Consider the following 27,109-nt stretch of genomic DNA (forward strand, 5'->3'; position numbering starts at 1 on the left):
AGTGTTTGATAAAGTAGCAGAATATTTGAAGGAAAACTGCTGTGGCAGTTTCAGGGAGGCGCAAAGTTATGCAACATGCTGGACTCTAGCTACTATTTTTGGGCACTGCTTGGTACTAGACAGCACCCTCAGGGGGAGGAGAAGGAGGAAAGCAATGCATTGGGCCCACTCAAACTGCAGCTGAACCAGAGGAACAACCTGTGCCATTAGCAGTATCCCCTACACAGAAGAAAAAATACAAGACAGACAAAATCAATTTTCTTAGTGAGGGAGGAAGAGGAAGTAGGGCCCTCACAAGGAGGAAGACTCGGGGTGAGAGATAATCCCCTGGCCCTGGGTGAGCTGTGTGAATAGATTTCATCCAGCATCCCCTCCTGACCTGACTGCTCCAATGCTGGGATATTGTGACCCACTATATGAAATTGGGTGGTAGTGTGAGCATCTGGGATCTGGGATCCCTGACCTGGGATGTGGGCATTGCAAAAGGGATTGGGAAAGGGGCAGAAACTCTCAGCATCTGGAGGCAACTCCTGGCATGTGTGAGGAAAAGGTATCTTTTCAAGGGTCGTCTATTAATGCACCAAGACAAGTGAAACACCATGAAGAAAGGTATCCAGTGAGTAGAGCATTAGGGCTCAAAGTAATTAAGAGCTACAGTATTTTGCATCCAGTTCTCAACATTTATGAATCATAAATGGAGACTTTTAGAGAAGAAATGTTCATAAAAAAATCAGAAACAACTCCAACATCCTAAAGAAGCTAAACAGTCTTTGTACAAAGGATAAAACCTTTGACAAAGGAAGTTTGCCTTAACAGAGCAGCAGCAGCAATTGAATTAAGAATTAGTCCTGAGCCCTGCAGCCAGCAGAAGTATTTCAGCCATAAAAAGAGATATTTATCTACAAAAAGTCCACTATGACTCATTCTGCAATGAAAGGTAAAACTTCTTAATGTCCCTGCCAAAATTCACTAGGAGAAAAATGTGTAATTTGATCCTGAAACTGAACATTGCTTAATTTGAATAACTATTCAAGTCAGCTCAATCACTCACTTCTAAGTTTTCTGAAACATTAAGCATTGTGTTTGAAATCCTACTTCCCACCTAGATTCTGATGTCTGCCTAAAACTGTAATTTAGGAGTCTGAGACTAGTGAAAAACAAACTAAATGAAATCCACAGTTGAAACCTCTCACACAGCCTTAGGAGAATAATTAGTTTCCTTGGATATATCCAATCTGATAACTTTTCCATCCTAAGAAGACAATTGCTGCAGGCAAAGGTGATGCTGCTAGCTTCAATAGGTTTAAGGAAGTTGTCCAATGCTTACAGATTTTGCCAATCAAGTGGAGGCTTGTGCTCTGAGCTTTTCTTATTGAAAGGCAGCTCAAACACAATCATGTTTCATTTCCTGTGAGGAGACCCTGACTGCTAGCTAGATAAGGGGTAAGGCACTTCCTATTTTTCCTATCTGATCTATTATGTAAAGGAGCATTTAGAATTTTGAAGCCCAGAAAGAGAAGAAAAAGAGTATAGCTTTGTGATTAGAGATGGATGCATAAATGCCTGAATGAGAACACACAGCTTGTGCACACATGTGCATGCATGCAGAGTGGGAGGAAAGATCTGTCCACCAGACACCTCTTGCATTTTGCATGAAAGAATTCTGAATAAACTCTGGAAGGAAGGAATTGGAGATGAGCATTCCTCACACTAGGAAAAGCCTCCTAACCAGACTACAGACTTGAATTTCTTCCAGTTTAGTCTCTCTCTCCCTATGGATCTTACCTTTTCAGAAGAAAGGCAGCAAAAATTTCCTAAACTAAAACTTTCACAAGTATTATGATGGGTTATCCTTATTGTGGTTCCTGTCTTGTGATACACAGACAAGCAATAAGGGTTCTATTTTCTGAGCTAACACAGATTTGATCTCCTTCTATAGGAAGAAGGGGCTTGAAACATAGCAGAGCAACTAGATGCTTAAAGGAATTGCAGACCTTGGTCATTTTTAAATACAAGTAACTAGTGGTTTTCTTTGTAGAGCTAATGGTTGTCAGAATACTCTACGTAAGTCAGGATTTTATGCTCAGGACAACTCTTTTGAGAACCCTTTATAGACTTAGGTGTGAAACAGATGCTTCCTACTTAGTACTCAGCCTACTTATCACAGCAATATGTGGCAGAAGAACTTTGAGAACCTAATGGCAACTCAAAGAAAAATTTAGCTTTTCCTATGGGAAAAATAGACTCTGTGCAGATTCACTGCCACATGTAGAATAAGTTATTTACTTCTATTGAAGTTTTTTCCCCTGTGGAATTGAATGCTGAAGTTTAGCAACTATTTTCAAGGGAAAGTGTATTTTAAATATCTCTCACTCTTTCAAATTCACCTTTCATCCAAAATGCTTTATTTCCTAAGCAACAGACTCCTAATGAAAAGAAAATTTTGCATGCTGAGTTTTACACTTAATACCTTTCAACATAGATGTTCTTTCCAGTCCCAAGGGAATAGAGGCTACAAAGAATTCTGTAACATGAAACTTGTACATCACCCACTAGAGGAAAATGAAAATGCATTATCAGTATTTATTCAGCTAAGGATTACTTTTCAAATATCAAACATCTGTTCTATGCAATATCTTAAACAGTATCCAAAACTTTTAGCACATATGTCACTGAACATTTTGAGTGTACATACTCCACATGGTACTTACTTACCTTCAATGTCTCTAATTCCTGGTCTATCATCTACATTCATTCCAAAGCCTACCAGATCATTAGATATTCCAAGAGGACAGCAGACACTTCTTCATAAGATATTCCAGGTTATCACACTTGCAGAGTCCAATTTTAAGCTAAATTACATCATTCTGTGTGTGTGTGTCTAACCTTTAATTAAACGATCTAAAGGTTCTCCATATTTTTAAAGAAATTATTTTCATGGTTATCCATCTTTTAATTATGACCTAAATATATACATAATTCTGGAACATAATTCCAGATATTAGAAAGTAATAAAACGATTTAGCATATTGCTGAGTCTCAAAGAGTAATTTCAGTATTTTTAAACTAACTGACGCTAAAAGAGGGAAAATTTAAATTCAAAGACCTGCAGTGGTTATCCCATGTAAGAGAAAATCCACAGGGAACTTATAGTGAGTTGTCTTGTTTAATATAATGAAACAGTACTTTTGTATGGAAAACTAGTCTCATACACACATTTGTTAAGAGAGCACTTAAAGGCATATTTTAATTTCCCTCTAAATGCTAGAAGAAATATTGTACATAATAAGCTTATTGAGTATTGTTTTGGACATGTACTAGAAATCAGGTACTATGTTGTTAATTTCAGAATTAATTCTGGAAATGTACATGTTACTGAAAATAGAATTTCATTCTCTGAATCCATGCAGTCATTACTAAAAAGCATTTGTAGCATTATAACACAATAAAATTCAACATTAAAATAAAATACTTACAAAGTAAATCTATTCCAAAGTGATATTGTGAAATATGTTCAAAAATTGATGTTAAGATTGGTAACAATGCTACTGTAGTATAATTGATATTCTGGGAAACACCCTTGATTTGTGTTCGTGAATGAGTAAATTTTCCCAGTTTAAGATTTTCAGAAGTCTTTTCCAAGTCTTCAGCTGCATTTTCAAAAAAGGCACGCAATCCTGCCTTAACAAGCTCAGATCCTGATTTCATAACAGTTCTGAAAAAAAAATAAGGGAAAAAATACCAACTTTGTCTTGATATTTAGTAGTTGTATAGAAATACATGTACAGGTTATTTACATTCTGTCAGTGGTTGAAAATACCCACATGTTTCAGAGAACTTCACATTAGGAACAGAAGAGAGCACTTACATCTAAATAGAAGTATAAGCAACGATTTCCTTTGAGTATTTAATACAAAATAACAACAACAAAGTTATTGATTGACTGATTCCACAGTCTTGCCTTTCCAGGTTTTTGTGGTCTGCTTTTGAATAAGATAATTCCTTCTCAGTAATATCAAAAGTCATGAGAAAGCTTCTTTATAAAATATGCTAAAAATCCCCAAACTCTTAATCCCTATAGTTTTATGGGAGCCACAGTAACTAGGTGTGTAAGTCAGGACACTTCAAAGCCCCTAAATCTAGAAAATGCAACTGCAATGCCAGAATCACAGTCCCATTCATTGAATTTGTGCGTGCTTCTCTGATACCTACTGAAGATGCCAGTGTTGTTCACAACAAGTTCACAATAAGTTCATTATCAAGCTGCTGTGTAACTTAACCAGGCCAGAAAACAGCTCGAATTAAAAAAATTTTCTTGCTCTGTTTTAATCTACACAATCACTTCAATGATAAGCAGTAAAAGTTAGTAAATATAACTATGCCCATATATTAATATGCTCTGCATACTTCTAATGACAAATTTTACACTATGCACTAAACTTTCTTAATATCTGCAGGTATCACTACATTCAGTTTCAATGGTCATGTCATTAATATCTCCCCATAAAGTCTTCAAATGAACTTGGAAAGTTTGACAAGTGTTTTCAGTGTTTGAATGACAGACATTGAGCAGAAAAATGTATGTGAAACACTTTAGACAAAATTTCCTACTGTGGAGGGCAATATCTGAATTGTTGATGCTCTTAAGATCTTTGATTACAAATAAAGATTAAAAAAATACAGAAGCAATCCAATTGCTTCTGAAAAGCTCTGTGAAACCTTAGTAGTTTGCAGCTGGTACAAAAGTTGCAAACCTACCGTGTGTCAAGAGACTGAGCTAAGATGTGCAGGCAGTTCACCATTGTAGCAGAATCACTTCCTGGTTAGAAAGAGATACTATGAGAGCACAATAGCACAGGAAACAGACATCATATAATGATCCAAAATGGCCTTACTGGAGATGCACAGTTTAAACAAGACATTACTTGAGTCTCCTACCTTAGGTCACTGAGGAGGGAGTTAAGTCTGATGCTAGAAATAACTATTCTTTTTTTAAAGTCAATTTCCATATAGGAACTAAACAGAATAACTAATGTCTACTTGGGGCACATTTTTACCACCTAACCTCACAACATTCTGAACTCTGTATCTTGTAGCACTTATATTTCTTTTTAAAGTTTTTTACCAATATCTTTGTTGGATTATTTTTCCTTACATCCCCTTTTATCCATTGAGAAATTAGTCTATTGAATTCAACAGTAGGGTAACAGAAATCAAAGTAATTAGTGTAAGATTAATTTTGAAAAGCGAAAAGTAAATGCAAACCACTAATAATTTTTTCATGGAGTCTGGAAATATGACAATGTGCTGTTTCTTCCTGCTTTGACACCTTATGTATTTTAGTGTTAGCTTCAGAGCCATGTTCAATGACCTTACTGATTTCACTAGAAGCTTATGGAACATTTAATAGAATTTTGGCTATAGTAGTGAAAATCTTCAGGTAAGAGAAACATTGGTTATGTATTCTTTAAACTTTTATCTAGATCCTTCTTAACTACTTACCAAAAAGTGAGATCCTATGTCTAACAAGAGCAGCTAGTTTGCAGAACAGGCTAAAGTAGAGAACAGAGAGAGCAAAACAAGACAAAGATGAAAAACTTATTTAGAATAGGAGGGAAAGAATAGTAGGAATATGAAAAGGAAAACACAACATAGTTCCTGGAAAGCATGCTTTGAGTGATACGTGATGATTAGCAGTCAACTGCATTAAACAGAGTAACATTTTGAAGCTCCTGAGATCTTTCATTTTCTATACTTCACCACTTCAGAGGCGTCTTGAAACCTCAAACTTTTTTGACAGTGGTTTTCAACAATTGTGTACTGTATGGCTGAGTCATTCTTTATGGCTATTATTTCTGAATAAGAATTTTTTTTGTAAGGACAAGAAAAAATGAGAAACATTTTAGTATTTTACTCGGCATTCTGCAGAAAATAAATTTAAAAAATCCTCATACTATTTAAAATAATTTGCAAGGATGTCCTTTGTAAATGAATGAATAAATCTGTATTTACCCTCTGATGATGATAATATAAATCCTAAATATATACACACTAGAAGAGCTTCTGGCAAGTATATCAGATACTTGCATATCTAACCTACCTGTCAGAATAGTGGGATAACTAAGAGAATATACCACCAACACCCTAAAGATTAAAGGGGTTACTTCAACAAAGACAGCTGACAGACTTACATATCATTTGGGCCATACTTTACAAATGGAATTAGGGCATAAGAAAATGAAGCATATACCTTAGGACTTGGTATGGTCTCATACTAACCACAGATTTTTATTGTTATCTTCACAATGGTAAGGAGATACTACACTTCCTATAAGATGAAAATGGCAGATAGTCACTTCTCTCAGTGAAAGATGCACAAAGAATTATAAGATATTTCTGCAGTTATACTAGCAGGTACTTGTGCTAGACATCTAACGTCATCATGTGCCTTTTTAAAGCCACTTTAATAGCCCTAGAACACGTCCTCCTATCTTCATGAAGGCCTGACTGACTTTGGAGAAGTAACAGGAGTACTCAGAGAGGAAGCATGAAATTGAAATGAAATGAAGTGACACTTCCCTCCCCCTGAGCCTGAGTTGTCTTTCCCAGCTCCTGGAGGACTATCTTGCAGGTTTGTAAATGTCTGAGCGGAGTAAAGCAGAATCTTGGGGACTTACCACTCTTACACACAATTGCTCTATAAGGACTGCCACACACAAAGATGGAAACAGAGGGTAATAATAATTTAGAGAAATGCAAAAATGTGTTGAGAGATAAACTGAAGAGTGGAACCTAGGAAGCTGAGTCCTAGGCCTGCTCATGTAATAACACATAACCTTTACTTCCAAATTTTATATCTACTTTCTACTGGAAAAAGCAGTTAACTCTGGTCAACAAAGTGAAGGAAAGTTAAAGAAATTTGAGAAACTGACAGCTAAACAAAGAAAGCATGACAGTAAAACAGTTTGAAATACTATGATACAAAATTTCCAAAAGAAAGTAACTGGTAGCATACCTCAAGGAGAAGGAAAAACCTGGCAAATTATTGAAGTCATCATTAAAACACAATTAAATATTATTTAATATTTTCAAATTTTAATCACAGGAAAGAGAGATTCCTATTTTCATATATGCAGAGCATTCTAAATTAAAAGGCATTTATTTTTAACAGAATTTTCTAGAATAACTTTGTGTCAAATGGCTGATTCCATCCAAACAGTGAAGAGATGCAAAAATTATGAGATTCCAGTAACACTTGTGCAGGGGCAGAAGTAATTTTGTGTAGAATCTGTATTTCCCCCTAAAAAGCTGTCTCATGGTATTTTTAACACTTTTTTAGTAGCTGAAAATTTACATAAGTGTGAGACCATTTAAATGAACCAACAGTGGAAAGAGATTTAACCAGAAACTGCCACCCATAATGAAACAAAACCCTAAGTAATTCAACTGCTCACAGAATAGTTTTTTACTATTTTGATGTTATCATCTACAATTACATATTTTAAAATAAATATTTATTATCTACACTGAACTCTTTAATTGTGTGTATTTATATATATATATATATATATATATATATATATATATATATATATATATATATAAAATGAAGAATACAAAGATGAGGAATTTTATTCACTCACTGCCATTCTCATGTAGAACAAAATATTCACTTTCCAGGAAGGAAAAAAAGCTTTTGAACTTTCTGTTTTTCTCTACAATCTAAGAAGAGACCTTTGGTTATCTGAATAAAACCCTACTACGGATAATTTTTTTTTTTTACTTACCTTGCTACCATTTCCTTTTCCTTATTTGATGCATATCCACTGCTACTGAGGATTTTTGATGGAGAAGACAGGAAGTAGAGGCAGTGATTTGTAAAGTACTGATCAACTAATGGTAAAAGAACCTAAGAAATATAGACACAAAATGTATTTTTTACAGAGTACAATGGTAAATGTAGCAGCAATGCTTTGATTGGTCAAAGTTCATAAAAAGAATTTTAGTTCTTTAACAACTGTATTTTTTATTTTAAACACAAACTAATGTAAATTAAAAAGTTAAATCTTAAAATTGTATTCAAAATTACATAAATAATAAGACTGCCACAGAGATATCTGTTTTGGATCTAATACTGCATAGGAATATTTCTTTCTGCTAATTAGATGATATGCACTTCAGTGATATCTTGTGGCAAAAAATCAGATTAAATTTATATATTCAGTGAGAGTATTTAATATCATGTAATGAATAATGTGCCTTTTAAACTTTATGTTCCTTCTCATACAGAAAGAGATATATTGGAGTATTCTGAAATATTTGAATCGAGCAAATATCCTTATATATTTTTGAAGAAATTTCAAAATATTTGATAAGTTTGATTATTTATAATAAAAAATGGAAAATATATATTTCCATTATGTGAAAAGCAGTCTAACATTATACATTTACATATTCTGTATAGTGGAACATATATGAACATGAAGTAATCACTCACTTTAGCAAAGAATTTTATTTCTTGGTCATGGGGAGATTTTTCAGTTTTTCCACTGGTTACAATGGCTTCTGCAAGGATACAATCAAGGCAAACACAAATAAGAAGTTGTCTAATAATAAATAACACAATAGATCTTTCAGATAGACTTGAAAAATTAGTTTTATTCAAAAATAAAAGAGCAGAAACTGTTTAGCTAGTTACAAATGTTCAATAATTTAATCTGAAAATTAAAAGACATTATTTAAGTTTCTTAAATGCAATAAAAATAGTGATCACTAAAAATGCAAACCTATCAATCAAATATTTAAATTTCAACAATTCTAACTATTTTAAAAATAAAATCTGCAACTTACCCAAATGTGCAATAAACTCTTGAGCAGAATCAACATATTTTAAAATTTTCTTCAGAAACTTAAAGGCAAACCTCTTTTCCATGGATGAAGCATCCAACTCCATGTCATTCAGACCTCTGTTTTTAAAAGGATTAAGAGAGGTAGCATTGATGATGACAGTAGCACAAATGGTGACGGTACTACGAAGCATTTCATGCCTTATTTTTTTATTGGGGTAAATTTTCATGAGAAGGAGAAAATGACAATGGTAACACTTAATTATCAACTATCTAGGAGGAAATAGAGAAAAATGAACTGACTTTCCTAAGAGGTATGATGGCTTATGATTAAAGTATCCAAAATACATGCATCCTAGGATAAGAACTTCAGAGTGCTACCTTATTGCACAAACAAAGCCATCATGCATCTGAACCTAACAAAGTAATGCATTGGTCACTCAATTTTTACTGCTGGCACATTTACATTCCAAGTGCTTGGGAAGTCAGCAGTTGCATCTTTACAAAGTCAGGCTAAGTACTACCCTTTATTTCATTGATCACTGTTAAACTTCATTTTGTCTTTTAATTTTATGAAGGAACAAAGCCAAAATTACTTCAGCTACTAAATGAAAACTGAAATGTAAGTAACAAACTATTGTATTATTAAAGTATTTGAAAAATTTCAACAGAATACAATAATTTCTAAAGAGGCATGTATTGTTTATTCTTTAGGATAAATCCATATGCATAAATCATGGCTGATCATACAAGATATTAAAGAGGAATAAAAATACATGTGGTTGTCTGGGCCTAGATTTAAAGTACTGGATTTGATTTTAAGTACAAATGAAACTTACATGACCAAAATTCTAAAATTCTTTAGGATCGCATGCAAATTAAGGTTGGAAGGAGTAGGTTCGAGGATCAAAATCTCATAATGACCATGGAGATGGCATAATATTTGGCCACCCTCACCATGAAAAAATAATGGTGAAATATTTTCTTATATCTAACTAGAATTTTCCTTGTAACAACTTATTACGTTTGAGGAGTTAGTGTTTGACCTCATTTTCTCTATAACCTTGCATGAAGTAGTTGAAGACAGACATAAATCCTATTGTAGCCTTCTGTTTTAAGATTGAAAAAATCCAACCACTCCTCAGAGCCTCTCCTGGCATCCATCCACAGAGCATCTCAGTGGCCTCCCACTTGAGTGACTTTGTTCTCCATGTCTTCCTTGGTGCTGGAGAACCAAAACTGGGACAACATATCCTGAGAGAATCTCATAATCCATTAACCTGCAGAACACACTCACTGATAAAGCCTGGTACACAGTCAGCTTTCATCATCACAGGGACACATTTCTGATTCATGTTCAGCTTGCACAATTCAAAGAGCTTTTCTGCACATCTGCTCTAAGGCTTGGCTTCCCTGTTCCTGGGATTACTCCATCCCAGGTATAGGACTCTGGATTTACCTTTGCTCAATCTCATAAGATTCCTGTCAGCCGATTTCTCCAGACTATCAAAGCACCTCTGAAGGGTAGCCAGACTCTCCAATTCATTGCTAAGGGTTCGTTCCACAAATCTGCAAACAATGCTTTCTGTCTTTGCATCCAGGACAAGAACAGGGATTTTTTTCATTACCCTTTTGAAGGCACTTAATTTTAAACAGTTTAAAATTCATTCTTTTTTCAAACATACTTGCTTTCACAAGTCATTAATTCTTTCATCTTCATTTCCTTGAAGTTCTCTTTTACTTTTGTTTAGTTTACAACTTCTTCATAGTCTCTTTATTCCAATATCAAAAGAACTAAACTCTGATTGAGATGGCTATTGGTAAATAGTGGGTGACACCCGGGACATCTAAATGCTTTATCAAGTGAGGAAGTAACTGAGTGACATTAAGGAAAACCTCTGGTTAATCATAAATGGCTACTTCATCTGCTTCTATACAGCCTCTTCAAGCAGTAGCAGATAGCAAGACACAGCCTAAGAAAATAACCTGGCCAAAGGACAGGCAGACTACAGAGGAGCTGACCAGTGTGTCAGAAGTAGGGAAGAAGGAAGGAACAGGTAGTTTGTGGCACTGAGGCAGAAGAAAGAAAGGGACAAGAAAAAAAGAAAGTTGCCAGACTCACTTCTGTGGTATAAGAAAATGATCATTTGTACTGAGTCCTTACCACTGCTATGGGAGTAAATTAGGGAGGTAAAATGGAATATTAGATTAGCAGTTTAAAAACAGCTGTGAGAGAAATCCAAGCAAAAAAAGTAAGTCTGAGAGAAGGTTGATGCAGCAGAAATTTTAACAACAAAAAAAAATCTAATAATAAAATATATGCTCTTGACCATGTCAGAACACAGTTAAGATGAAAGAAATGGTTATAGTCTAGGGGAACAAAGCCAGAGAACCAAGGAAGACATTTCAATCCCATTTTAAACAAAAACTTAGTAGGACTCTAACCTCTTATCTTAGTTTAATTTGTGAAAAATAATTATTTTAGGAGTTCAAGTTTGTATGCTTTGATGACTCTGTATTAATTCATCACCTGTGCAATCAAATTATTTAGTATGAATCAACAGCCATGTATGCTTGAGAGGCATCTTCTGCTGCCTCACTTTCACTAAGGAGACTAAGTACTTATCTGTATTTTCAGTGAGGTCACTGCAAATATTTTCTTTTTCAGTTTATAAGAAGTCCTGGCTCTTAAGAAATTACACATACTTTCCTAAATATTGAAAGATGTTGATAGGTCTGTGAAGTATAAAAAACAATATCCAAAGACCTTGCAGAGATATAAATATGTGGAACAAAATACTACATTGTTTCTAATACATACTTGAGTAAGGCCTGAAAGATTTATCTGTATGTCATAAACACACTAAGTGTTTCAAAAATGTTCTCAGCAACGAGAAAAATCCCAAAAACAGAGGCAGATGGTATATGTGAAGTACACATACTGTTCCGCCTATACATTTCCAATTATAAACAATTCCTATGTTTTAATGATTAGTCCAACATTTTTGAGAATGACATCTTGAAATGTGATAATTGCAATGAGTACTTCAAAAGATTTTTTAAATATATATGCATATATTCATCTGAAGAAAATACTGAAAAGATGATAATCTTGATGCAGACAATCACTGCAAACTCTTTGCCCGTATCAATGAAGAGTTTGAACATGTTTTTTCAAGTTGATTTTCCCATGATGTAACACTGAAAAAATTTATTTCCTGACCCAAACACATGCAGCTGTAAAATTTGAGCATTTCCATTGGTGTTTCAGAAGATCATTCATCTGCATTAAGTAGACCAGCTTTTCTTATTCAATGGCTCTGAAGCAATTATGGAGGTTGGTGGTGGTTTGACCGGAAATGGGATTTCTGGGATGCTGTAGTCAAACCAATGGCTGCTCAGATTTTAATATTGGCACCTGATGTGGCCATTGGGACATTTGGATCTGCCTCTGAGAACACAGAGTTAAAAGCAGGGCTCCCTCTGGAAGGTTCTCTTTGGATTTCCAGTGGGAGACAGTTCGATCTCTCCCCCGGCCCAGCTGCTGGCTGGGCAGGGGAGGGGAAAGCCACGCGGCCTGGGAGAGGTGGGCCTGAACCTGAGGGGCCCAAGGGTGGAAGCATGGAAGAACTACTGAGAGGTATCCCCCCCACCCCCCTTCTGGGAGACAGACAGAGAAACCGAGCCGTGCCTGGGAGTTACCTTGAAACTTGATAAACTTGTGTGGCAGCAGGCAGCACCGCTGAGAAGGAGGAAAGGGGGGGGGGGAGGAGGCAGAGGAGGCAGCGATGTGTCCAGCCAATTGTGGGAGTTTTTAACCCCTTTGTGGACAATGAAAACTTTACAGAACATTAACCCTTCCTAGAAGAGTGATGAAGGTCTGGGCAGAGAGAGAGATGTTGGAAGAATGGAGAAGATGGAGTGGCATTTTTTGCTGGACTCTTTTTTTGTATAGCCATGGACTGTTTCCTTTTGATACAGAGACTGCTTCCAGGGGGGGCAATGCCTCAGAACCAGGAAGGTTCAGTGTGGGTACCCCTCAGCCCCAGGGGGTGCAAAAAACATGGGGGGGACAGATATCCCAAAGTTGAGACTGTGCCTTTTTTGGAAGGAGACAAGGCATTCTTAAAAGGAACCCTAGAAGCAGCCCTGGTCCATGTGCAGTGATGAGAGCACTGGGCATGGAAGGAAGATGTCATGATGGCAAATGATCTCCGGGCAGTGCCACGTGTGACAAGAAATCCATGGCACAAAGAAGGACTCCTTCTCTTGATGAACTGAAGATTGAATATTCTAAAGGGTGGTGCCAGACCGAGAGTTGGTGATTTGGGAGATGTACTGTATTGGAAATTTGGTGAGGGGAGGAGGAGGAAAATGCTTTTGTGAAGTTTTCATTTTCCTTGTATGTTTCTTTTTTTTTTTTTCCTTTCCCTTGTCGTTTAGTTAATAAAGTTTTCTTTATTCCTAAGTAGGACCCTGCTTTACTTCTTCCTGGTCACATCTCACAGCAGACACCAGGGAGAGGGTATTCTCATGGGGGCACTGGCATTATGCCAGTGTCAAACCATGACAAGGTTATAAAAATATTTAGTGGCATACCTACATTTTGGGTACAGGCTGAGAGCCTACATATTTGGCAGGAAAGAATTTTTCTCTGTAGAACTACAGAAATGTATTTAGAACTATTTTCTTATCTCTTAGAAATATTATTAATTCTTGAAGTGAACAAAGTTACGTTTTGAAGATCCAAAAAATGGGTTTTTATAAATTTCTGAGTATACTTTCAATAGAGTAAAAGACTTGAAAGGTAGATAAAAATGAAAATAGGAAAGATCTGACTCTATGCATGTACAGAAAAATTTGTTCATGGATACAATTTAGTTCACAAAAATGCTTAATGCCTATGTGTTCAGGTGTTTCACATCAAATAAAAAAGGAGAGTTATAGTACAGTAATTCACAATTCCATCATATAAAGCAACATACTACAGTAAGAAGTCCTCACAGACCAGCTTACTTTGAGACACAGCAAATCAAGTTGCAGTGAAACTAAGGACATCTGTGCTTTTGCTAGAGTAGAAGTTAGTGCCCACAAAGTACAGCCACTTTGTCTTATTACTTTACAGAACTCAAAGCAATATTTTTTTTAAAATACTTGATTAAAAGGTGGTTTTACATAGATATGTTTCAGTATCAGACCTCAGATTAATTTTCCCATAATCCTTACTGACACTGCTGGCTGCTAACTTAGACATTTTAAATTATCCTCTTGATTAATTACCCTACTGTTGCATTTTTTATTTACTATGATAACATACTTATTAAAAATGCTGCCTGAACATGCTATTATAGAAGAGTCTTTCTGAACATGAGAATAACTCTAATTGATAGAAGACATGCTGAACAGTAATTATGTTAATAACTGCCAGTCTGCAGGGAGATAAGATTAACATGCTGGTTTGGGCACTGAGTGCAAGCAAACATCTGAAAAAATGTGCAACTTACCGAGATATGATTATACCGTTGACTTGAAGGAATTTAAACAGCTCTTGTGCCTTTTCACGGTCCCGTGATTTCTCCTTGGCTGTCAGTGTGTCATAAGGTACCAGTAAAGGATGACTACCTCCACCTTTAGTAAGTTGAAAGAACTGTAAGTTTTTCTACTCTAAGATTCATTCTGCTTCATGTACAAAAGGAACTATTCATTTTTTATTGTCTTACACTGTTATCTTTCAGATTGTTTCTTTTCCCTCATTCTCCTTGTCTTTTTTTGGTGTGATTCCCAGGATTGTGGCTTACCTTTGCTTTCCAACTCCATTTTCTTCTTTTTGGCCCATATATTATGGTAGTTTTCTGCCATTACCTCAACCATTCCCTACATTAGCATCAGAAAAAACAATATGTAATATCTGGTGATGATTAAAAATTCTGTAACTCTATTCTATTTTCTATATTCTACATTTTCTATATTCTATATCTATTAAATTCTACAACTCTACACAGTCTTAAGTCTATGCTCTTGTGATACAGAAACATCATAGTTAAGTGGAATTTCTATATTCATCTGTTCTTTGAAGTCAGCACAAGCACATGATACATATTATAACATGCTATTGACAGTCCCTTCCCTAGCTTCATGCCTAATTTTTTCTGGGAACTCAGGAAGTACCAATGGCATGAACAGTGGAAATTTCATGTTTCACTGTGTAAATAGAACGCACGCTTTCTACAACAGCTTATCATAACGACAGTCACAAATACACTCATAAAACCTATCAAAATTGAACTCATTAATAATAATGAAACTAAATACATCCATTCCTTTCAGCATAATATATGCAAAACACAAATACAAACCTGAAGCTCCCTAGAAAGTGGCACATTAGAGAGATCAAGTGGTGTTGGGCTATACCCATTTCCCTGTAGGGGAAAAGAAAATTAATCTCAGATAAAATAATTTCAGATAAAAGAACCAAATATTCAATTACAACATCTCTGTTATTGACTTGATTAGACAAATACGATTCCCAATTTTATACTTTCTTGTGGAAACTGTTCACCTATTTTGCAATGTACTGAAGGCACTGGATAATCAAGGGAATGGGCTTGCTAGTGTGGAAGCATGCAAGTTGCTGCAGATACTTAGATCTCTCTATTCACAATAGGTGGCAAGCTGCAAAAAACTAAGCTTTTAGCCTAGGAGGAAACCAATCATGAGACATACAAGATGTGCCTTCAAAACATGACAGAACCATGTGGGAACAGCCTGAGTGAGCCCTGTGCTAAGGATGAGACAATACAACAAAAAGATGAATTATTTTCTTGAGGAAATTAAAGACTAAGAAAAATCAGGTGAGCAATATATGAACACAATCTTCAACTGGTTTAAGTGAGAAAGCTCCAGTTCAAAAACCTGTCAGAGGTGCATGTAAATGTGAATGGTTACATATAAATCAGTGATTTCAAATGTCTGCTCAAGTTAATTATGTGCTGAAAGCCTCTACTCTGTCATGTCCTTGTCATGCATCTTCTTGGCCAAGAGGGCGCAACTGCAGAACAAGTTCAACTGGCTGGAATCAGAGATTCCAGAGACAGCAGAATTTCTTATAAGGGAGTGAGGTTTGCTGAAGGGATAAGAAATACTGAAGTATTATGTTGTAAAGAGTGCTCAGGGGCCCTTTTGGTGAGCAAATAGTGGCCTGGAGAAGGAATCCAACACAGGCTTAAGGTGCCAGGTGCTGATGCTCACAGGATCAGAGCTGGTGCAAGTGTACGTAAGGAATTAACTTGTGACACAGCTTTGCACACTCCATCCAGGATTTGTGTCCAATGCACTGCTTCTTAACTCCCACAATATTTATGTACAAATGTGTGTAATTCACCTTGAGGGGTACAATAATAACTCCCCAACATTCGTCATAATTTTAAGCAGCTTTCCTCCTCCAAGACATATTGACAGCAGTCTCAACATGTGATTATAAAAATCTACAAATGGAAAAAATCTCATCACCTGAAAATTTTGCCTGTAGATTAAAAAAACCCCAAAACTGTATCAAATGTGCAATCTAATTTGTCAGTCATAATTATAACCTTAACAAAAGCCCATGTTAGGCTCTTCTGTTTGACCAAACAAAAAAAATTTGCTGTATTTATTTTTTTTATAAAATTAAAGACTTTAAATGCTTCGTCTGTTTTCTTTGAATGACTATATTAAAAAGCTTTTAAGTTCTTCTAATATAATTAATATCTATGGTCTCTTATAGCCTCATTGTCTTAAAAGCTTTTTGGAATCCCCCCTTTAGTGCGGCAAAGTGTTTATTACAGTGACATGACTTCCAATCTTAGAACTCTACCATAAAAAATTTCTTTTCACTAAAAGAATATAAAATTGACATAATTGTTTATAATTTATTGGTAAATTAATTAACAGGTCTTTTGTTTTCTAAAATCAAGGTGTTCTACCTTACCTGACTAGACTGTGATATGCTGCGAAGCTTTTCATTTTCACGCTGATGTATCATTGCTTCTCCTCCCTCCTTGGTCCTTTCTAGGCTCCATCCCAAGGCCAACATGGTTTTCAGTGATTCTCTCGCAGGCCAACGATAAATTTCCTTTTCCTTTGAAGAAATAATGTAAAATTGTTCTGTATTTAGTAAGTAGGAAAAGCACAATAAAAATATTCTGTCCTTCTCTACTGTCACGTACCACAATATTATAGAAAATTTGTATATTGTATGAGAACACAAAATATAGTTCTTTTTACACAAGAGAAAAGCTTTGAAATACCTTCAATGAAAAAAAAATATTCTTAGTGGCATTTATTGCTGGGGCAAGCGTTGGAAACTTACAGCACTGCAATGAGCCCTGGAGCAATAATGTAGATTGGACCTGGAAACTTATTCATTAATTCCACCAGCAAAAAATAATAAAAGAAATGATGGTACTTGTGAGTGCTAAAAATTAGTTAAACAAGTATGTATCTTCAAATGCATCAAGCACTCAACACCTTTTTTTAGTCTTCCTGTATTTATATCCACTCACAGATACAGAAGGTTACTGAACTACACACATCTTCATATAAACACAGTTACTAATCAAAAAATAGACAACAGCCCATATTCCAACACTCCTTTGAAAAGTAAGTGTTAGAAAAAGTCTGAAAATATGTGGCAAAATTCTGAGTATGCTATATTAAGACTTTTCAAATCAACTAAATAACAGTATTTCAGGTTGTATCATAAACCAGTTGCTCAAAATGACAGCTTTTAGGGACAGGCCTGATTTTTATGTTGAAAAGTTCTAATTTCAGACAATTTAGAAAATTCTTCTTGAACTGCTTAAATACCAACCAACAATGCTTTGGCTCCTCTCCAAAGATTCCAAAGCAATTTACAAACCTTAGGAAACTCAACATCTAGGAAACTCAACCTCTTTAATCCTTCTTGATTCTTGTCATGTCTGTTTTCTGAACAGGAAATATGTGGTGAAGAGGGACATATGTAATTGACTTGTGTCTCCCAGTGAATCATTACAAAAATAAGTAAAAGAATTCAAATTTGCTTCACTGTTCTGACAGCTAGAAGACATTTGGGCCTAGTCAAGAAATTCAAAATACTTTAAATGTTTTTCTGCATTTTCAACTGAATCATCTCCTACACATTTTTTACATTTTTCTACCATCTTTCTAGAAGAGAAAATTGCCTTAATATATGTTAAATTACACTTTAATAAAAGTCCTGGAGTTTCTGCCAGTCATTCCTCATCCATGGGAGCCTGAAAAAACTGTGCTACTGATACTTCTGAATTCAAATTTGCCCAGGCCTATGAAGAAACAATTAACATTATGCCTAATAGAAGTAAATTATACAAGACTCAGTATAAGATTAACTGAAAAATCACTTCAGGATAAAGTTGTACCTATTAACTGTAAGAATTCTTGTTGGTTCCTCAGCCTGACATTTAACAGAATATATTTGAAATGGATTTTTAAAGCACACAAATCAATCTACTTCATATTGATGCAGCTGAAATTTCCTCTATTACCTTTTCAGCTAAAGTTTTGAAAGGCCTTATTAGTGGATGAGTCTTCATATTTTCATCCAGTGAAACACCATATTTCCATCCACTGTTAATCTGAAAAAGAGAAAAAAAACAACTGCAAACCCCAGTGAAATAAGATGAGAACAATGCTGATGAGTGAGAGCAAATTAAGCAGTTTCCTTTGTCACATCAAGCTGCTAACCCACTTCAAGAGCTGCTCAGTGCCACAGGGGAGGATCTGTGGAGGAGCAGGAACAAAACATGCCTGAGACAGAAGGGATGCCACCTGTGAGCAGTGGGTCTCACAACACCAGTCCTGAGCCTAACTTGCACTGCCCCTTTCAAGAGGACTCATGCACTGAGACAGCACTGACTGTCCCAAAATACAATAAATATACTGTCCCAGTTCTTTGGGAGGCCAAAGTCAGAAACACAAAGAAGAATATGTAACATTACCAGATGAAGAACTGAAGGATGTAACTAATGAATCCTTTACCTTAAACAAAAGCAACTGAAATTTATGGTTTGAAATTATTCTGTATATATTTACATATGCATAAGTATATGTAAAGAATATATAAGTGTACCTTCCTCTACAAATTTGCATACATAGGCCCTCCCAAACAAGAGAATTATTTTATACAACTCTTCCATAAAACTGCTATGTATTTGTTATTAATTGTTATAATAAATTATTGAAGAATTCATTGTCTTTTCTTCTAGGTTTCTAGAAATAACAAAACAGAAACACAACATAGTGACAGACCATTAGGAAAATTATAGAGAAATTCAGTACATAACAGGGTTCTTAAAGCTAAGAAGAAAGAAAATTTACAACTACTTATCTGAAATAAAAAAATACATTAGGCTGTACTTTCTTAGATCATGGAGCTGCTGCAGTAAAACTGAATTTCTGACTCCCAGTCAAAAAGCACCACTACCAGGCAAAGTGATGCCTAAAGAGCTGTATATCCTTACCTAATTTTTTTTTAAAAAAACCCCAAAGAACAAGAAAAAACCCACCAAACTCCCAAACAAACAAAAAACCCTCCGCCAACCCAAACAAGACTCTCTCTTTTTCAGTCCCCTCAAGCCTCTCCTAATAAATTCTTTGAAAAAGTAACTAATTGCAATGCATTTTCCTAAGCAAGAGCTTTCTTCCACATATCCCAAAATAAATATCTAGACATCGATACAATCTGAACAGTTAAACTGCCCAGTTTCAATTTCAATATTCACCCTAGGAATTATTTACTAGTCCTGGACAGTTGCCAATCTTAAAATAACTCCTACCTTTTCAAAGGCCCATTTGTCGTGGGAATGTTCAGCATACTTGCTTACAATGTACTCCAGCTTCTCAGGAAGTACAAGGCTGTAAGCAGAAAGGGCTGTGGTCATTCAATTATAAGTTACTGCAGTCTGATTTATGAAAAAAATGTCAGCAAAAGATAGCACCAATCAAAAATGTTTCACCTTCAAATGAAGGCAAAGCATTTGGCATGGTAATTCCCTGTTCTTTAAAAGAAATGCCACAAAAAAGGCATAGCTATAATGGCACTTGCAGAGAACCTTTAAGTACATAACGGTCACACTTTTAGCAACTGCAATTGCAAAGAAACAAAAACCTGCTTCACCATAATCTACAGGTACATGTGTTGGTAATTCTTAATAAAGAATAATATTAACATGGATGCTTCACAATGCGTAATGATGGAAGGATAAGACTTTAATAGCAAGACTGAGCTATTGATCCCCAGTTTTTGAATATAAAGTCTGTATTTTAGAAGCAAAAAATTACTAGGAAAGCCAAATCTATTTAATCATTCTACCTGATCTGCTTATTTTGCCATATTATGTTTTACAGCTCAATTCTCAAAATTAAGTGAAGATTTTATAACAAATTGGGCTACAGTCCAATTGAATCATCAGATTTTTGTGACGTACAAATTGTCATAAGCACACGCAAAATAATGATGGTTTCTAATTTATCTATCCCAAACATTTACACTATTAGACAACAGGTACATAATAAATACAGAATTTACTATTTCTTCTGCAGACATAAAATGGAAATATTTAACATCTGTTCAGGGCTGAGAAGAATGAGATTTATGTCGGGTGAACAGGACAGGTTTCAGTGAAGTATTTGACAGAAGGAAGCAAAAATCCCTGTATTACTTCTGAAAGTCCTAATACCACCAACATGTCAGTCATCAGCCAACTCTCCCGACAGAAGATAAAAATTATAATAAGGAATAGTATTAAAAATATTTAGGGGGAGAAAACCACTATGAATTACATGACTCACTTGGATGTGCTGACAGGTTTGGGATCAAAATTTCCTTCTGGATCCACTGAAGTCTGCTTTTCCAAAGTTGACATAATTCGTGTATCTAAATAATCAGGGGGTAAGGCACCAGCTATAGCACTTAGACAAGGCAAAGCCATTCGAAAGAGCTCTGGATCATACTTCTGCAGGAGAGATAGGAACTGGTTGGAAAACCCAACAGAAAAACATGCAAAATGTTAGTGAAATCCAAGCAGCCATAGCCATATACAAATATTAGAAGATGCAAACAAACAGTAAGTCACATTTAAAATTCAAACATAGAGCAAAATTATTGTTGCATGACATGTATTTTCCATTACATCAACATGATATATTCTTAAGACTACTCAGATTGACATAAGAGTGTGCTGACACTTTGAATGTGTATGCAATGAGTTCAACTCGAGCTTTCTTCAGGCCATAAAGGCCTGTACAGGGAGGATGAAGGCTTGTCTGACTAGTTAAAAAGCATGATAAACTGTAAAACACTGCCTTAGTTCTCAAATTACTAATTCCTGCAGAATTAGCAGAAGCCATTGCCATTACGCCTCTTTTTCACCCTGCACTGTTTCATTTTAAAATATGCTCATTAAAGGAAATTTTGATTCACTATAGTAAATTAATTTCATTATTTTTAATAACATCAAACCTGTAAATAGTTTAGAACAAAAAAGAATGGTGGAGAATACTGTAGGTCAGCAGATCAGATTTACACAACTCTCACTAACCACCATTGGGCTAACAACCATTTACAGAAAAATAAAAATGTTGTTATAGAGAGCCACCAGTACTGACAGAAACATATCATGTTAATTTATCTGTTAAAATCAAAAATTCATTAATTGGAAACATTTGATTGCGTTAGGCACTCCTGACACTCTTCACACTTGTGAAAGCACTAAGAGAGGAGTAAATGTTACTAAAATAAAATAAAAATAAAGCTTCAAAAGCCATTTCAGAGTAATGCACAGACCATTTTTATTCCATATTACAAATCAGAATGCCTAGTGGAGCAATCATCTAAATCTTTAGCTTAGAAAGAGAACATAAATTCAGTGAGACACAATGAATAGGATTTTTTTATTGTCCTAAAGCAAAAACTGATTTTTCATTGGACTAAATTTTGATCCCAATTTGGGATTTGGGATCAAAATTTAAAACTGTTTACTCAAGAAGACATATCTTGTATCAGAAATGCAATTTTTTCTTACTGAGAGAAAAACTGAGTAAGTTTAAAAGTCCCAATAATACATTTTGCAACTGAAAAAAGGAAAAGTGTTTATTTCATAGTATATTGCATCATATCTCTTCAGCTGTGCAATAGCTGGAAAACTAAAGAAATACAAATATACATTTGACAACAATCAATGTAAATTTATTCTGCATATACTGACAATTTGATAAGCAAGTACATATATTTATTAAAATTAATTTTATGTCAGTAAAAAGTAATTTGAAATGTTTAGTACAGCCAAGATAGGAGAGCAGACAACACTGACATGTTAGGGCAGGGAGAACTGAATATTATGGGTGTGTATATACATATATATATATATATATACACACGTATATATCTCCTCATTAATAGTGTAAAGCTTACGAGTATATCAAGCAAAGATGTGAAATTTCATTGGCTTGGAGAGAATCTTTCAAGATTCAGTGTGCAATTTTTCACTTCATTAAAAGCATTCATTACTGTATCTCCCATAGTAGATGAAACAACGATTAAAACAGGAATTTTCTCATCTTGGCACAGCAAATTATCACTGTAAAGCTTTTATACCCACCCCATAATGTAATGTGAATTGCAGCCATTACCTTATGAGACAAGGAATCAAATATTCCCCAAAAAAGTTTTTCAGTTAAATGTAGCTCCTCTTCTGCTGCAATTCCATAGCTTCCCATTCCTGAAGGCAGACAGTAATATTTCCAGCACTGCTCATAGTGATTTGTCAGAAGCTAGATTTTCAAGAAATAAAAATGCATGTGAAACATTGCTATTTAACAAAATAAAACACTGCGATGCTAAACAGTTACAGGAGTAGTATTATTCATGTCTGTCTCTCCATTTCCAATAGCTCAGAATAATGTTCTTTTTTTCCTTCTTTTTCTTTTTGAAAGAGCAGCAGAGCCAATATTGTGAAAGTATAAAGCCTGTATTATCTCCAGCTCCAGCTGTGGGATTCTCAGTGATTACAGGGAGTAGCAAACTTTCAGAATTGTCACCATGGGAGTACAGACTAGCTCACAGGACAAAAACACAGACAATGAAATGGGTATAAGGCCAGACATGGAGGTTCTCATAAAAAGTTTTACAAATTCACATTGATTTAACTCCTGTCATTTGTAGTTGCTTTAGTGTTACTCTAAACACTGCAAAAGACACCTGCAGTACACTCTCCTGGCTCAGCTCTGGGAAAATTGACAGAAAAAACTATCATACAGGAAATCTGAGCAGTTAAAGAGCTAGTATAGATGATTATTTATATGCACTTTCCATGTAATTTCAAATTTCTACCAGTTTCTTCTGTAGAACTAAAAATTCTTATCCCATAGAAATTTTAAAAACCACATTCAGTATCATATTAGAATCTTGACATTTTATTTTTTATTACAATTCTGTGTAAGAAAGGATATATATCTATATATATATATAGGTAAAAACCAGACTGAACACTCCCTCTACACCAGACTTTTATTCAAAAATTAATGATGCTCCAGAGTATGTGACTATGGCAGCTCTGCTTTAAAATATGATAAAATTTCAATTCTTTCAGAAAAAGATGCAGACTGTAGATCAGGCTGTTTTATCCCAAAAAAAAGGTGAAACAAACCTGGCAGAATAGTTCTAAATAAGATTCATTTACCATGTAACAATTGTAATTCCATTTTTACAGAACAAAAGAAAAAGAAAACAAAAGAAAAACTAGGAAAAAACTAGATAAAGCTTCAGTTACAGATTACTCAAAAATAAAAGTGAATTTTCTTCCCTCCATCTTGTCTCTTAGATTTCACTCAAAATTCGTTCCTGGACCATGCATCCCACCAAGAGTTATTTTAGTTCATATAGCAGAAGAAGAAATCTCAAGATAACACTGACATTTAAATTGGTACATTGAAATACTCTTTTGCTGAAGCAGCAGGAAAGTCAACAGCTCACTATAAAAAATATCATAATCACCTTACTTTTTGCATTAAGCATGATTTCAAAAATATTGCAAACATTACATTTAATTTGTAACACTACAAAACAATAACATTATTTTCAATTCAGAAGTAATTTTACATTGCTTTAGCCTTCCCATTCTGCTCTTAAAAACAAGAAAACAATATTTTCTTTTCAAGTTTTTATGCTGGAGGCATGTACAGAAAAGAAAGTATTTACCTTGAGAGGCATTTTACAGTATTCATTGAGCAGGGGCACATCAAAAACCAGCCTTCTCAACAGCTGTTGTAGCATAGAGGGACGCAAATGGCTGTAATTTTAAAAAATAGATGTTATCAGCAAAATTCATACAGCTCAATGTACATGAAATAAAAATTGAAGTCCATTTACATATTGGGAGACAAAACACTCATTAAAAATATTGTGAAAAAACTGTTAGGTGCTTAAGGAATCTCACTATCTAAGGATATAGCACAGAATGTTGTGCTACTTCTAAACCCTCTTAGTGAACAGACAAATCTACATTTCAGTTCTTGAGATAACACTGGTCATTTATTTTATGTAGGAATAAAATTGTCTTAGGTCTACACTTCAGGCAACAAAAGAAGCTGTTAAAATACCTATCCTGCAGCAAAGAAATTAATTTGTACCCAGGAATGATACGTACTGGCAAATAGCAAGCAGGCATTCCTCAATAGCATCTCTTTGAGCTTTGGTGAGGGACCGTCCCTTGGATAACCGATATATGGTGTGAAGCATGGAGTCAACCAGAGAGGCATGATGCTCTGTTCCAGAAAAGAGGGGAGCACACCTCTTGAGTAGTGGAAACACAGCTGAGCAAATGTATCTATTTAGTGCAAGAGCTGCCTCTGTGGTGCTTAGAGAAACCTGTATGAAGGAGCAAATGAGCATTAGTGTCACACTGGATAAAGGTCACTAAATATGAAGGCTATAAAACATAAAAAAATGTAGTAGTCCTTAAGTCTCTGAGTGGCTGGGTGCTAATGATGTTTCCAGTATATACACAAGGACTAAAGTAATTTCTTTTTCAGCTAGAGAAAATTCAAACCATCCATTTATGTTCCATCCCTTGCACCCCTGCACTCTGAACAAATAGCAGCAGAAATTAATATGTAGCCTCTATTTTGAAACAAGTTAGAAAACCCCACTAAGCTTTAAATAAGACTCAGCATCTCAATTTCTTCACATACCTGGATTTTCACTGTAATTATTGAAAACAAACGTGAAATAAAAACAATCATCAGGCCTATTACAGTATACTCAATGTACTTATTGAATTACTGTAAAGCCTGCATCAAAAGATTTTAAACTACTTTTACACTTTGTAGACTGAATGCTTAAATCAAACTTATGTACTATAAATTAATAGTGAATTAATATTGATTTTCTTTTATAGTGAGTCTACAATGCCTTTTATGAAAGGCTGTTTTGACTTGAAATTCCAGTTTTCTTACACTTACAGAGCCATTATATCCAGCCATTTCATCTAAACTCAATAGTGAAATACGTACTGTATCCAATGAGGCAGAAGCTCTTAAATCTGGTAAAAATCCAACTTCCAGTAGGTGAAGGAGGAAGCTTTGGTCCTTAATACCATAGACACGGTCCAAGAAGAGTACCATGGGTGCTTTATGATCAGGACAGAAACTGGCAGACATATCTGGCTCATTTACTGTGCCATCTACACAAACATACAATGCAGTTTTTAATAGTAGATAACCGATAAAACGAGAAACACCAAGGTAATGAAACCCATCACAATTACGTTTAATATGTAAAATCACATACTCAAAGAAAACTACATTCTTCTGTTTTGTTCTATGCTGAAAAATAATCAGTTAGAACAGAAATTTTTTATTCTTTAGAAACCCCTATTATTTTGCAATTTAATTATTTTTCACTCTTAAGTGAAAGCTTAGAAATTAATGGTAAAATATTCTACAGATGACTGGATAATGTGGAAATACAAAGGGACTAAGCTAAGCTTAAATATTTTACCTAAGGAGATAATGTCTCTAAAGCCACTGCTGGAGACAAAGTATTGGCCCATTGGTGTGATCCTTTAAAGTGTTTCTTACGTTCTTACATTCTCTGCTCTACAGGAGCAAGTATCTGTGCCACTGGAGCAGCTCTAATTGATACAGATCTAATAAAATTTGAACAGTTCTCTGCTTACATTCAACTAAAAAAACTGCTCTGTTTTTCATTTGAAGACTAATGTGGCAAAGGACTTTCATAAAAAATAAATGGTCTAATAAAAGTATGAAGTTACCTTTGTTAACTGTGGACAACTTTAGTGGTATACTTATAATCCCCACCAAATCTTCAGTTGGCACTAGGGATCGAAGAATTGACCTGATTCGGATGGCTTCCCCTTTTCCACTTTGAATAAGCTGTTAGAAAATTTGTCAGTTAACAAATTTAGTATTGAGGACATAAGAAAGTTTTCCTCAAAATATTTGTAATAATATGATTTTTTTTCAAACACCAGAAGAAAATGTACAGAAATTCAATTTATCCAAGAATGAATGCACACAAAAAGCAGCCCTCTATCACATTCTTATAAAAATTATTTTATGGCTTTCTAGAGAATAATAAAGGGTCAATTTCAGAAGTTATTATACTGGTCACTTAATTGTGCAACACTCGTAGTTCATATTTGCTTTGATTTCAGAGTAATGTAAAAATTACCAAAATTTTAGATAAATAAAAAAGCATAAAGGAATCAAAAGACCATGGTTCTTTATAAACATCTTGCAGCTTGTGTCTACTTAGATACAGCGAGAAACCGTAAAGTCTACCGTTTGAAGGGAAGAAGGCTTTGAATAGAGAAAGATTTAGTGAGACATGTTTACAAATAGTTTACAATTATGTTTAGAAATCTCCTTACATTTTCTGAGCAAGTGGTAGAATGAACTTACATGCATTTCTGGTGCACAGCGTCCAAGCAAATCTATGAGAGCTGAGTAAAAGGACATGATTGCATTTCCCATGTGCACAGTCTCCTCTTCATCTTCCTCCTCATCACTAAAAAGTTAAAAATAACAGTAAGCATTTTTGCTAATCTACATTTTATAGCTCTTCTCTGGAGCTAGATATATGACCCAGAGACTATTCACCAGACATAATCATCCCTTTGACTCCAGACTAAAGGATTTTTGTCCCTAGGGTAAGCACACAGGCTAACTGTAAGAGCTGACTTCACATG

General features: G+C 35.0%; 1 protein-coding gene across 1 annotated transcript in view; it reads right to left on the reverse strand.

Annotated features, from left to right (window-relative positions):
• The window catches only part of RYR3 (ryanodine receptor 3), a 196,389-nt gene that overhangs the window by 53,490 nt on the left and 115,790 nt on the right, over nucleotides 1-27,109 (reverse strand). The window contains exons 45-64 of the mRNA XM_054275545.1: nucleotides 26,823-26,928; nucleotides 26,174-26,294; nucleotides 25,413-25,582; nucleotides 24,548-24,768; nucleotides 24,100-24,190; nucleotides 22,533-22,673; nucleotides 20,694-20,857; nucleotides 19,679-19,757; nucleotides 18,389-18,478; nucleotides 16,813-16,962; nucleotides 15,203-15,265; nucleotides 14,645-14,720; nucleotides 14,351-14,474; nucleotides 8,851-8,966; nucleotides 8,498-8,565; nucleotides 7,788-7,909; nucleotides 5,503-5,552; nucleotides 4,759-4,819; nucleotides 3,477-3,715; nucleotides 2,471-2,552 (exon numbers count right to left, since the gene is read on the reverse strand). Coding sequence (XP_054131520.1) covers nucleotides 2,471-2,552; nucleotides 3,477-3,715; nucleotides 4,759-4,819; nucleotides 5,503-5,552; nucleotides 7,788-7,909; nucleotides 8,498-8,565; nucleotides 8,851-8,966; nucleotides 14,351-14,474; nucleotides 14,645-14,720; nucleotides 15,203-15,265; nucleotides 16,813-16,962; nucleotides 18,389-18,478; nucleotides 19,679-19,757; nucleotides 20,694-20,857; nucleotides 22,533-22,673; nucleotides 24,100-24,190; nucleotides 24,548-24,768; nucleotides 25,413-25,582; nucleotides 26,174-26,294; nucleotides 26,823-26,928 — 2,334 coding nt within the window. The remainder of the gene's footprint in view (nucleotides 1-2,470; nucleotides 2,553-3,476; nucleotides 3,716-4,758; nucleotides 4,820-5,502; nucleotides 5,553-7,787; nucleotides 7,910-8,497; nucleotides 8,566-8,850; nucleotides 8,967-14,350; nucleotides 14,475-14,644; nucleotides 14,721-15,202; nucleotides 15,266-16,812; nucleotides 16,963-18,388; nucleotides 18,479-19,678; nucleotides 19,758-20,693; nucleotides 20,858-22,532; nucleotides 22,674-24,099; nucleotides 24,191-24,547; nucleotides 24,769-25,412; nucleotides 25,583-26,173; nucleotides 26,295-26,822; nucleotides 26,929-27,109) is intronic.

Source organism: Melozone crissalis, unplaced genomic scaffold (assembly GCF_028551555.1).
Source record: "Melozone crissalis strain CALT ecotype California unplaced genomic scaffold, PUWL_Pcris_2 ptg000018l_1, whole genome shotgun sequence".
NCBI classification, from domain to species: Eukaryota; Metazoa; Chordata; class Aves; order Passeriformes; family Passerellidae; genus Melozone; species Melozone crissalis.